At 43.6% G+C, this 13615-nt stretch overlaps 1 protein-coding gene across 2 annotated transcripts in view; it reads right to left on the bottom strand.

Annotated features, from left to right (window-relative positions):
* Positions 1 to 13615, bottom strand: part of TEAD1 (TEA domain transcription factor 1) — a 267694-nt gene that overhangs the window by 158966 nt on the left and 95113 nt on the right. For both annotated transcript variants that reach the window (XM_084853818.1, XM_084853829.1), the window contains exon 2: positions 151 to 404. In XM_084853818.1, the coding sequence (XP_084709944.1) occupies positions 151 to 298 (148 nt within the window). In that variant the 5' untranslated portion in view covers positions 299 to 404. The remainder of the gene's footprint in view (positions 1 to 150; positions 405 to 13615) is intronic.

The raw sequence follows: 13615 nt of genomic DNA on the forward strand, positions 1-13615 counted from the left end.
CAGAACACCCCTCATTTCATTAACGCTCCTGACAATTCCCACCACTATGTCATTTTTTTTTAAAGAATCTGTTCTTTTGCCTCTACATACAGGTGACTTCATACAAGGTTATTGAATTGTTTTCAAAATGGTTGGATCTGTATGACTTACCATACATTTTGCCTTCATCGGACAATATGATTTTCCTTCTCCCACAAGGGGGATATATAGCTAGCGCCTCCTGAAAGCTCTGCTCAATATCTGGGCTCCAGACACCTTCTGCGTCATTGTCAATTGGTTTATCTGCAGAATCACTCATTCTTTCAATGTCCTCGGCAGGACTCTCACTGCCGCTCCAGCTGCTGGGCTCAATGGTGACGGCTGGTTTCTCCAAGCCTTGGCCTGGATGCTTTAAGAGAATAAATCTAAAAAGGAGGGAAAGGGCAAAGGAATTGTTTCAGGTAAATTTTCCTTGACTTGTCTTAGTAATCATTACAGCAGAAGCACACATTATGACAGATGTTATTAGAACCCAACACGGAGAACTTACAGACAATAAGCCTAGTTCTAGCACCTAAAAGTATCCATGGAACCAGGGTGCAGATTACTTTCTCCATAACTAACAATAAATGAGTTAAATTAACATTCATGAGTTATACTTTAGGTGCATATCCAATAAAGTGTAATATATGCATTAAAAACACTGGCGATTTTGGAATATGTCGGACACATTGGCTTCATTACAACTGTAACAGTTTCTAGAAGCTTAAGTTCTAGTCCCCAATAAATATAAGGAAATTGTTACATTTTAAAATGGTCATTGTTTTAATTCCCAAGGACTTTTGACACAGATGGAAAATGAGCATACTGTACTTTCCTTACTTGACCTATATGAATGGCACATATTGTGCCTGAAAAAAAAAAAGGGTGGCCAGTATTTTAAAAATAAATACATGATGTCTCACAAAAAGGATAACCATACCACATTTTACACCTGTTTCAGCAGAGTGTCAGCTATGGAACAGAAGAAAAACCTTGCTTCCAGATGTGGAATCAATTTAATAAAAAATAATCTAATATGACAGCACCTGCTAACTCTACTCCACTCACATATACTTCAGTGTTTCTCTTATATTTGTGGGAAATGTACTGCTGATATAAAGGTGTGCTTTAGGAAAGAGTCTGTTGTACCAGGCTGAGTTCTTCACAGTGGTAAGCCTACTGAAGATGGTGAAGAAAGCACCAGGAATGAATTTGTCACAACCTGCCGAAGCATAGCTGACTCGTATTAGAGACGAAATGTATATAAATGGACAAAGGCTAGGTATACATACATACATACATACATACATATATATATATATATATAAATTAAAAGCTCCAGGAACTGTTTCCATACATTTACACCTAACCTTTTTAAAAATCGAGATTGCAGTACTAAGGAAAAGTTATTGGAATGTATATCCTTTTTTTTTTCAAGAAAGCAGATAAAAAATGAGAAAACTAATTAGACCAACTAATTTGTTTCAAAATCCTTGCATATTATGAACTCAGAGCTTCAGGAAACATAAGAATATAAGAAGAGCCATGCTGGATCAGACCAAGGGTCCATCTAGTCCAGCATTCTGTTCACATAGTGGCCAACTAGCTGTTAACTGGGAACCCACAAGCAGGGCATGAGCACAACAGCACCCTCCCACCCATGTTCCCCAGCAATGGGTGTACATAGGCTCACTGCCTCTGGTACTGGAGACAGCACATAGACATCAGGACTAGTAACCACTGATAGCCTTTTCCTCAAAGAATTTGTCCAACCCCCTTTGACAGCCATCCAAATTGGAGGCCATCACTACACCCTGTGCTAGCAAATTCCATGCGCTATGTGAAGAAGTACTTCCTTAATCCTTTTATCTGTCTTGAATCTCCCACCAATTAGCTTCACAGGATGAAGGTTCTAGTATTTTGAAAGAGAGAGAAGAATGTCTCCCTATCCACATTCTCCACAACATGCATCATTTTGTAGACCTCTATCATGTCTCCTGTTACCCTCCTTTTTTCAAAGCTAAACAGTCCCAGCTGTTGTAACTAATCTTCTCTCATAGGGAAGATGCTCCAGCCCCTTGATCATTTTAGTTGCCCTTTTCTGCACTTTTTCCAGCTCTACATAGGGATGTGTGAACACACCCCAGCTTGAGTCATCTGGGCGCCTGCTGAAGCACCGCCCCCGTTCATCCCCCCAGACCCCTGCTCAAGTCCCCACAAGCTCGGCACGTTGCCTGAACTCACCCCGGGCCTGTCCAGCAAGCACCTGCCATTTTGCTGCTTTTTTTTTTTTACGGAAAAAGGGGAGTTTTAAAACGTGCATATTTAAATATGTGCAGGTCGGAGCCGGGAAAGCTTAATATGCACAATATTAGAAGTGCAATGCCTCTAATATTGCGCATATTAAGCTTTCTGAGCCCTAAACTACACATATTTAAATATGCACATTTTTAAACTCTTTTCCGTAAAAAAAAAAAAAAGGTAGCAAAATGGCGGGCGCTCACCAAATGGGTCGCAGTGAGTCTGGGAGGGTGCAAGCAAGGGCAGGGGCTGGGTGGGTGCAGTCAGGGGGTTGCAGGGGTGGGGTGGGCAATGGACTCCCAGACCTAGTCAGGTGTCCGTGACATCCCTAGCTCTACAAAATCTTTTTTTTAGGTGTGGTGACTGGAACTGTACACAGTATTCTAAGTGTGGTCACACCATAGATTTGTATAGGGGCAGTATGATGTTGGCAGTTTTATTCTCAATTCCTTTTCTAATTATGCATAACATGGAGTTTGCCTTTGTTACGGTGGCCCCACACTGGGTTGACAACCTCAAGATCTCTTTCTTGGTCGGTCACCGCTAGCCAGATCCCATCAGGCTATACTTGAAGTTGGGATTTTTTGCCCCAACGTGCATCACTTACACTGCTTACATTGAAGTGTATTTGCTATTTAGATGCCCATTCTCCCAGGTGGAGAAATCCTTTTCGAGCTCTTCACAATGCCTTTTTGTTTTTACCTCCCTAAATAATTTGGTGTCATCGGCAAACTTGGCCACTTCACTGCTCACTCCTAATTTCAGATCATTTATGAAGAGGTTGAAAAGCACTGGTCCTAATACAGATCCCTGTGAGACCCCACTATTTACTTCACTCCATTGGGAGAATTTACCATTTATTACTACTCTCTGCTTTCTGTTTGTAAGCAAAAATCAGATATATCCAATTCTCTCTAGGCTGCTGTCTCCATGAGCAATTTACTCCAAGCTGGCTGCGTTTGGAGGTCATTAGAGATATATGTTGTGGCCATCCAGAAGCCATCCTGGATCTTATCATGAAAAAAACGGATTTCCTGAGACTACTTTAACTCCGATTCTTTCGCTTAAGCCGGGTTCCTTTCTGTATAGTTGCTGTGTGCCCCAACCCCTCCATTTTCCTTGGGTATGCTAGCCCTGCCCAGGGGTGTGCCTTTCACCGTGACCCCAGTCAAAGGGTGTTTCCTGTGCTTCCCATCCCTGTGTTTCCCAGCACAAACCAATTAGTGTCTACTCAGAAGTAACGCCCACTGTGGTCAATGAGGCTTGTCCCCTGAATGTGCACTTCAGAATTTACAGAGATCCCCCTCAATCGAAATAGCACATTTTAAAGCACTAATTCCCTAAATGCTGTAAAGCGCTTTCCTGAAGCTGCAATTCTCCATTGTTTGGTTTATTGCCTTCGGAAGTAACTAATTCACACCTTCGTTCCTGCACAACATCAGGTTAGAAAGGGGGCTGGTTTCCCATCCCTGTTTCCTCTCCCTGTCTTTTCCAGCACAAACGTATGTGAGTCTACTCAGAAGTAGACTCACATAACTCCCACTGTGGTCAATGAGGCTTGTTCCCGAAATGCGCACTCCCAAAGTTACTGAGATTCCCATTAATAGAAATAACGCATTTAGAGAGCCTTAATGTCAAAGCTTTGAAACTTTGATTGATCGCAGGATGGCAGCGAGAACACTGTGTTCCTTTCCTGATTGTCGCGATAAGGAAGCAATTAATGCAGGGGGAGCAAGAGAGAGAGAAAGAGAGTGATGTCTGTGGATACAGGGAAGGAAACCTCCCAGGATTTTATCAAAGGAGAAATGGGGTGGGGGGAGAGACTGGATGGGGAGGGAGCCTCTTATTGAGCAGCCCCTGCCAGTCAGGTGACGTTTACTCCAACTTCCCCACCATACTTGAAAGTTCTGTGAAGCGACTTTTACTGGTGTGATACACTCATTCATGGAGCCCTGTGCAGACCAAAGCTGGCTCCTTGAAAAATCTGGGTAAGCCGCAATTGGCTTCTCCTTAAATCTCCTTCTGTTGTCATGGAAAAAAACCTAGGATTATGTTTACCTAGATCAGGGGTACAGAATCTTAGCCACTTCCAGTGTGGCCCACGGAGCCATGGGACCTCACCCAGAGTTTTCCTTGTTAGTGTTTGCAAGGGAAAACCGGGGGTTTCTATTGCCAGTGCTAGCAATAACAAGGAAAGCTCTCCCCTTATCTCTCCTAAGAGACTGGAGATAAGGGAATTGACGAGGATGGGAATGTGTCCGTAGCAGGGGAGAACAGTGTGTGTGTGTGTGTGGGGGGATGTGAATCAGTGCAAGTGCAAGTGCACGTGTGTGTGTATGTATGTATACGCACGCGCGCACACACATACGCCCTCTGGCACCCTGGACAACAACTGATGAGACCCTAGGTGACAAAAAGGTTTGTGCACCCTTTACCTAGATGGATATTCTTAAATAAAAAGTAAGAACTGATTATATTAATATGAATCATGCTGCTATGGCTCTCTGAGCTGCCACATTTACAAAAATCACAGGGATTAGATATGGACACCCCTGCTCCTGCAGCTGGATGTACCAGTGTGAGCTCCTTATGGATCAGAATTAGTCAGCCAAGCCCTGAGGTGCTTAATGTGAAGTTACCAGCCAGGGTGAACTACCCCATGGAAATTAGTTCTCATGTTCCAAAGAAAGCTTTTAACAGATCCCATTTTTGTGTGAATATTGACACTGTTGATCGAAGAAGCAGGTTGACAAGGATATAAAAATCTTGGATTTCAACTGCTAAATAGTTTTATTTCTTTCCAGAGAATAACAACTTCATCACTTCAAGCTCAGGACCATGTATTAAGAGGCCAGTTCAATTCATACTACTTTTTAATTCTGAGGCCTCTGCAGTGATTCACTGGCATTGTGCTAGTCTGCGAAGAAACGCTCTAGGAAAGCACCTTTTATTTGCCAATTTTAAAAATTATACTACACTTTCATAAGTGAGAAGTGAATATCAATAAGGTTTTCTGGGGGAGATATATGAGAGATAAGTCAAAATATATTTAGATATTCACCTCAATACAAATCCAAAACATACAATATAGTATTTGCATGTTGAACAATATGTGTGGGTCTGGTGGGGGAAGTGTGCTGCATTTGAATTTCACAACTAGAAAACATCATTCAAATACACATCTAACCGGATGGCTTCACTGCTGTTTTCAGTTGCTTATGTCAGACAAAGCCATTTTTAATCCCATAGCAAATGCCTGAACATCTTTAATCCTAACTAATTTGTTTAGTTCACAGATTTATACTCTTCAGTCTGAATATTTCCAGCATGGCTGATGTCTTCAACCTCTGCACTCTCCTAGTTCTGTCTTGGCTTTTTAAAACATACAGCCATACTTTTCTTCCTCTAAGATTTGGGTTCTCAGGTGTGAGAAGGGTCTTCCTATGGAGACACAAGATGACAAGCTGGCAAATACATGAGTCTTCTCTTTCATGACACACACTCATTCATGACATGTTCAGGGCAAACTTAATTGTCGTAAAACTAATAATCCTCAATACTTAAAAAATGCAGAGGAATATACTCAATAAGTTATCTTATATTCTCATTTGAGATACATTTTGTTCAGTTGATTACAGCTTCAATATATACAAATCAGCATGTTTAACAGCCTGACCTCATTAGCAAGCACTGGATTTTCAGCCTATTTCTACAGAACACTGTGTACACACGCAAACCCTGTTTACAAATACACACAGCAAGCAAAGATCTCCATCATTTTAACGCTGAATGTGAACAAAATTAGTTCTCGAGTTCACAAACCTATTAACTGTAATTACATTATTATTTTATTTCATTTTTAACTATGCAACTGAGCCCAATTCCTGGTTCTTGGTCTATGCAAAATTCTGAACTGTAACCTCTGTATCAGGAGACAGAATATATAAGACAATTACTATTTTATTTACTTTTAAGCAACTCTGAATCTTCTAAAAAAAATTAATGTGGAAAATTTGGAAGAATTTATCATTTAAATGTAAAGTTTATGATTTTAGTTTTACATCCCCCACAGTTTCACCCACTGACTTATGAAATATGCAAACATCGCACCTTTTCCAGTGCTACCAACTGGGATGCCACCAATTTCAGGAAGACCCAAATGGGCTTGAATGGAGCCAACTGCCATAGATGTATTCTCCTCCATGCCAACTGGTGCTAGAAATGAGGTCAGATCTCAGGGAAGTGATTCCACAACAAACCTCCTGATATAAGGGTCACCATGAAAGAAATCATAATAAATGGTAATTCCCTTTTGAGTGCTTGAGTATATTGCTACTATGTGGGAGCTTTCTCCCTCACTAGAATCATAGAATCATAGAATAGTAGGGTTGGAAGGGGCCTATAAGACCATCGAGTCCAACTCCCTGCTCAGTGCAGGAATCCAAGTCAGAGCAGCCCTGACAGGTGGCTGTCCAGCCTCTATTTCAAAGCTTCCACAGAGTTGGGAGTATACTTTTATTTGACAGCAGCCATCCATGAACCATAGAATCATAGAGTAGTAGGGCTGGAAGGGGCATACAAGACCCTCGAGTCCAACCCCCTGCTCAATGCAGGAATCCAAGGCAGAGCATCCCCGACAGATGGCTGTCCGGCCTCGTCTTGAATGCCTCCAGTGTGGGAGAGCCCACTACCTCCCGAGGTAATGGATTCCATTGTCATATTACTCTAACAGTCAGGAAGTTTTTCCTGATGTTCAGCTGGAATCTGGCTTCCTGTAACTTGAGCCCATTATTCCGTGTCCTGCACTCTGGGATGAACTAGAAGAGATGCTGGCCTTCCTCTCTGGGACAACCTTTCAAGTACTTGAAGAGCACTATCATATCTCCCCTCAGTCGTCTCTTCTGAAGGATAAACATGCCCAGTTCTTTCAGTCTCTCTTCATAGGGCTTTGTTTCCAGTCCCCTGATCATCTTTGTTGCCCTCCTGTGAACCCTCTCCAGTTTGTCTGCATCCTTCTTAAAGTGCAGTGCCCAGAACTGGACACAGTACTCCAGATGAGGCCTAAGCAGTGCTGAATAGAGGGGAACTAGTACTTCCCGGGATTTGGAAGCTATGCTTCTATTAATGCAGCCCAAAAGAGCATTGGCCTTTTTTGCAGCCACATCACATGGTTGGCTCATATTCAGCTTGTGATCAACAAAATTCCAAGATCCTTCTCGCTTGTAGTGTTGTTGAGCCACATATCCCCCATCTTGTAACTGTGCATTTGGTTTCTTTTTCCTAGGAGCAGAACTTGGATTTATCCCTATTAAATGTCATTCTGTTGTTTTCTGCCCAGCGCTCCAGTCTATCAAGATCACTTTGAATTTTGTTTCTGTCTGCCAAAGTATTAGCTATCCTGCCCAATTTCCTGCCCAATTTTGTGTCCTCTGCAAATTTGATCAGCATTCCCTGCACCACCTCCTCCAAGTCATTAATAAAAACATTGAAGAGCACTGGGCTCAGGACTGAGCCCTGCGGTACCCCCGCTCATTACCTCTCCCCAGTTGGAGAAGATCCCATTGATAAACACTCTTTGAGTCCGATTCTGTAGCCAACTGTGGATCCACCGGATCATTGTTTCATCTAGCCCACTTTTCGCTAGTTTGTTCATCAAGATATCATGGGGCACTTTGTCGAAAGCTTTGCTGAAGTCGAGGTATATGATGTCCACAGCATTCCCACAGTCCACAAAGGAGGTTACTTGATCAAAAAATGAGATCATATTCGTCTGGCAGGATTTGTTCTTGACAAATCCATGTTGGCTTCGAGTAATCACTGCATTGTTTTCAAGGTGCTTACAGATGGATTGCTTTATCATCTGCTCCAGAATTTTCCCAGGGATTGATGTCAGACTGACTGGTCTGTAGTTCCCAGGTTCCTCCTTTTTACCCTACTAACACTACGTCACACAACTTGGTTTTGTTGTTGTTCTTAGCCATTTTTTCCTTATTTAAAAATCATATAACTTTCAGAAGTACATGTGGTTTTGCATCATCACATTTAAATCCATTCTTGGAGGGAGCAATCTTACAGCCCCTAAACAGCATCTGAAGGCCCAATGGATTGTTCGGAGCCCCCGCTCCAACCTTGGAAGGGGGAGTCGGGAGATCCAAACCCTTCCCCATCGCCTTGCAGAAAGAACCACGCCAGCTGGCCTCTAAGGTGAGGTACACCACCTTGGGGAGGGGGGAAAGGGGGTGTTTCAGTGGGCAGGGAGAGGAGGAGACTGGAGAGGCCAGGATATGAGCTATCCTGAGCCTCTGCCAGCCTCCTTCCCTCCCCTTCCAAAACGCTTTTGCTAGATGAGCAAAACAGCCCGTCTAGCAAAACATGCAGGGCGGGAGGACAGGGAGGTGTAGATCACCTCTGCCACTTCTCCCGCCCTGCATAGGATGATCATAAGTCTCCGAGTTCAGGGCTTATGATCATCATGCAATCAATAGAACTGCACCCCAAAATAATGTAAAACAATGATGGCTGAGATTATCAGATGTTGCCCCGGCATCTGCATTAGTACCACTGCAGAGTCCAGCCCTCACACCTTCCCAGCCCAGCCCTCTGCTATGACTACAGTTTGCTTACCAATGTGCTCTTCACAGACATGCCCAGCTTCCTCACCATGGAGCTTTTAAAGATAAAACTTCTCAGTCTAAACGACATTTTTTAGTCTTGCTTGCCTAATTCCAGCATATAACTACATGCTTGTTTTGCATTTAAATAGTATTATTTTCAACTTGGCTGTAAAACATCAGACACATTGCAAGTCATGGCATGGCACCCCCCTTCTTGAATAGTTTGGTATAAAGCCTTGTGAAGAAAGAACTTTTTTTTTTTTCAAGAGATGGCCCACCATCTCATCAGTTCACTTGCAATTGTTCAGATAAAACATATTTTTTTGAGCTCTGCTAAATTTTCACACTCATCTTCAAGGCAAAAAAGTAGGCTTTCAAGAGGTGCGAAAAGCCCCTTGAAGAAAACCCTATCTTATTAGACTTTTAGGTGTCTTTCTTTGCCATGTGATACCGGCCAATCAAGGACCATGTCATGAACGTGATGACAACACAGTGCCATGTAGCCAACTAGATTTGGCTATCTGACTACATAACTGAGGGCAAAATCCTCACATTGCTCCAAGTCTAAAAGGGGAGGAAGGAACAGGTACTCATTGCCAAGGCAACCAGGCCAACACTCCTTTTGCTGTGGGAGATTTCATCCATGGCATTCATCAATGCCATTCATGCAACATCATCCCCATGTTGATGTAGCTAATAAGCCATGCACAGCCGGATCAGAGAGACAAAGTGTCAGCTGGTTGCTTCAGCAACAGGAATGGAGTTCTTTCCCCCCATAAATCCGTTGTGAACACTTTCCACTCTTCAGCAATGAGGTGCAAAAAATAAGTGAGGGGGGAATATTTTTCTAAGGGAGCAAAAGGTGTTGTGAAAAGTGCCCTTCTGTTATGGTTCACATGGCACTATGCACTCAATATATTTCCTTGTCTCTATGTTTAAAAAAACTCTAAAGACCACAGTGACATGACTGTATAATTTACTCTGGTGCATGTTGAAATAGAATGTAGCCCTTGGATTAATTCTTTCCTTTGACATTTCATAACAGGTGACCTACATCTAGACTGTAAAACCTAGAGCTGTGTTTTCCAAACAAATATCTATGGGTAGCACCTCATTCCTAACCTCCACATTGTCCTGTTGAATAGGGATGGCAAAGGGATGAATCACAGTCCTTTGAATCCCCACTACAGAGATCCCCAAAGGAGCAATGAGCAGTGCCTTGTCTCTCTGTCAGGCCAAAACATAACGTTCAAAGGTAACCCCTGGGATAGCTGCTTGTTCCTGTAGCTGTATTTCTAATACCTTGTGATCAAAAGGATCACATGTATCTGAAAGATGTAGTGAAATCTGGTGCTCTACAGATGTGGATTGCCCTTGTGGCCATGGGTCTAAAGGGGACATGGAGATAAATGACAGAGCAAACAGTCCCAGGTGAGGCATCGCAAAGAAAGCAATTCTGCCTCCAGCTCAGATCACCCCTCCATTTGGTTTTAGTAGATAATGCTGCTGCCACACTTAGGATGAAGGAAAAAGACTGCTATGAATTTATGAACCCAATATTATATATCTAGAGATTTAACTTACATTATACAGAAAAGGAAGATTAGATACAGGACAATAATTAGCCAAAGAATAAAAGTAGAGATACTGATCAGGGCTGAAACTGCACATGCAAGATTATCGGGCTAAGAAGCAATACCCCTTCTGTATTGGTTGATGAGACCAGCTGAAAGTGATTTAGGCCAAAAGAAAAAAGAAAAAGTTTCCATTCCTCCAAAGGGCTTCATATAGCAGACAACTTGTATGGCTGCTACACTGGGAGACCATACCTAATGACAGAGTTTCGAAAATGAAGGTCAACTTGCTATCGAACAGGTGTAACAAGCCATCAACACAACAGAGCCTCGGGGGTCAAATCTTTGATGTAATTCTCTGAGAGAGTTCTAGAATACACACACACACAAGCATAACTCCTTCCATGGGTTTATGAGAGGGGACTTTTTCCTAAGAAACATGCCTGCCTAATTAAATGCACAGAGATTTCCCCAAGGAGAAGATCATAGTCTGCAGAAAACGCTATCCCAAGTGTCCACTGCCTTCACCTATCAGGTATCTGAAATGTCCACAGTCAGGAAAGCCAAGCCAAAGTGAGACACACAAATGGGGAGACGAGGTTCAACACTGTATTTAGAAAGTTAGGGTTCAAATCTCCAGCACCATCAGGTAGGGCTAGAAAGGCTCCTACCTAAAACCCTGGAGAGCCGCTGCCAGTCAGTATTGACAATATTGGGCTAGATGGACCAGTGGTCTGAGTCAGTATAAGACAGCTTCCTATGTTCAGTATGGACTGATGTCACAGTTCCTAGCTGTGGCATCTTCAACTAGATGTCTGAGAAGATAGTGAAGACTCAATTCTACCCAATTCTGCAAGAAAAGCAATCTCCTCAAGAAAAGGTTCAGAGGTGCTGCTACTCACAACAGTCCATTGGGGTGGGCTGTAAGAAACCCCTCCCTCCTCAAGGATAGGAGAATCCATCCCTGGTCATACTGTCAGCAGTGGTACCCTGCAGCTGGATATACTTTTCAAGCAAGCTAAGTTATGGTCCTTCCACCAGCTCCTTTGGGTCAGGCACAGGTGGTATTTGTGGCAGACAACGATGAATGTTTCTGTCCAACCGTGCTAGCCATTACTCTGGCAGCGTATACAGATGCACTGGCCAGTGCGGCAATCAACACCTGAAAGAAAGCAGAAGCATCCACACTGTCAAGGGCTCCTTGGAGGGCTCTCTCAGTCTAATCCAGTAGCCAAGTCCAGACGCAGACAAAGGGATTCTTTTCAAAGCTTTATTCTTCTTTTACAACTTACAACTCTACAGGTAGCAACTAGATCTGAGCAGCAGCATCCCTATGCCCTAAGTTGGAACAGTTGGTCCCCGTTTGAAAGGCAATTACTGGCAGACCCCTGAATATAAGGACTAGGGAGAATCCCTCCCCTTTTCCCTTGGATCCTCTGGGGGCAACGTTCTTTGAGCGCGACCCATTTGGCGCCGCTCTCTGCGTCTGCGCCACGCATCCCCCCCAGTCTGCTATCTGAGCTGAGTCACTCCCTGGACTGCTTTCTAAACTAGGAATGTGGGTGGGAGGAATCTCCGTCAGCTGTTGGTCCTGGGAAAAAAGGAGCGCACTCCTCTCCCGAAGGAGCGACTGCTCTTCCTCAGCATCAGAACGACTCTGGGATTCTATGGGCTCAGTGTCCACCCTGACGCACACCCTTCAGCAGCAGCAGCTGGCTAGAGTTGTAGCAAAATTAATAGGCATATTAGAGCATCTCTTAACAGCTGTCCAGGGTGAAGGGTTCAAATTATAAGAGCCAGAGAGGACCCAGTGTCATCATTTTGGGTGCTGTCCTCCTTAGCTACTCGGTTGTTTGTTTTTTTAAAAAAAGATAGATGAGGGGTCATCTTGGCAAAGCCACATTATCTAGCCAAGTAGGGAGCTCCTGCTGACCTTACGTTGATGTAGGAGCATGTGCAGCAGATCTGTGGAAGAGTCAAGCCGTTGGAGGACCAATCCATCCACAAATGCAATCAGCAATTGATTTATCACTCTTGGATTTAGAGGTGGAGAAGTGTCTACTATGCTTTGATAACCCGCTATCAGATTAGAGCTGTTCACTACATTCTCAGGCTCTGACACCAGAAGCATGCTTCCCAAGACAACCCTGAGAAAAGACCATCTCATTTTGGATCAGCTTTTCCTGTCATCAACCCATGTTAAGGTAGAATTGAAGTTCCCTTCCTTGTAACTGACACAGACTGCTAGTCATCATACTGGGGTGCCTCCCTTGATGTAGCATCAAGGAGACTATGTTTTCTGACATACACAGTTGAACTTTCCCATGCTCTCTGGGAAACCACAACACCACATACATGCTACCTCTTCAAGTGTCTCAACAGGCAAATGGACTAAAATGTGTCCATGAGTTCAGGCTTCCTAGTTTGACTACTCCCATGGGCTCAGGTACAAACGGTATCTCACAAAAGTCATGTAAATAATAACAGAACCTTTGACCATTTCAGTCTTTTAACCGGGAGGAGGGTAAATTCCACCCCAGGTGCCCCATTCCCCTCCCCTTTCAGCCAACTCCCACTCCAGTTGTCTGACATGCAGCTGTATCAATTACACTTGCAACTCTATAAATCTAAGTTAACATCCCATGCACAACATTTTTTCTTGTGATACAACTACGATGATGAGGCCAGTGTTCTTAATTGTAAAGCCAGAGAGCCACTGGCAGCTCCCAACTACCTCAAATGTGCCTTTCCACCTCTTTCTTTCATTTACTCACTCTCCTGCTCTCTTTTTGCAGTAACTGCTAACTCTCAAAAGGGGCTGTCTATGTTTGTCTTGTTTGCTTTAGCTGCTATAATCTGGGCTTCTAGAGGAGGCTTCAGGGGTGGGAAGTCAGAAGACCAGCTCTTATTTAGCCATAAGGTGGCGGGGGGGGGGGAGAGGAGCAATCAAGCCAATTAGCTGTAGTGGGGGAGGAGGCCAAGAGCAATGTGATTGGCTAGGTGCACCATGCAGCCACTGGAGATAATGGGAAAGTTGAATGCATGGGAGAGATGAAGAGAAACCTGGACCTCCACTGAAAGCGGCTTCAGAGGTTGTGTTTAGAG

Source organism: Heloderma suspectum, chromosome 1 (genome assembly GCF_057233095.1).
Source record: "Heloderma suspectum isolate Gila_16-S chromosome 1, 16-S_ref, whole genome shotgun sequence".
NCBI classification, from domain to species: Eukaryota; Metazoa; Chordata; class Lepidosauria; order Squamata; family Helodermatidae; genus Heloderma; species Heloderma suspectum.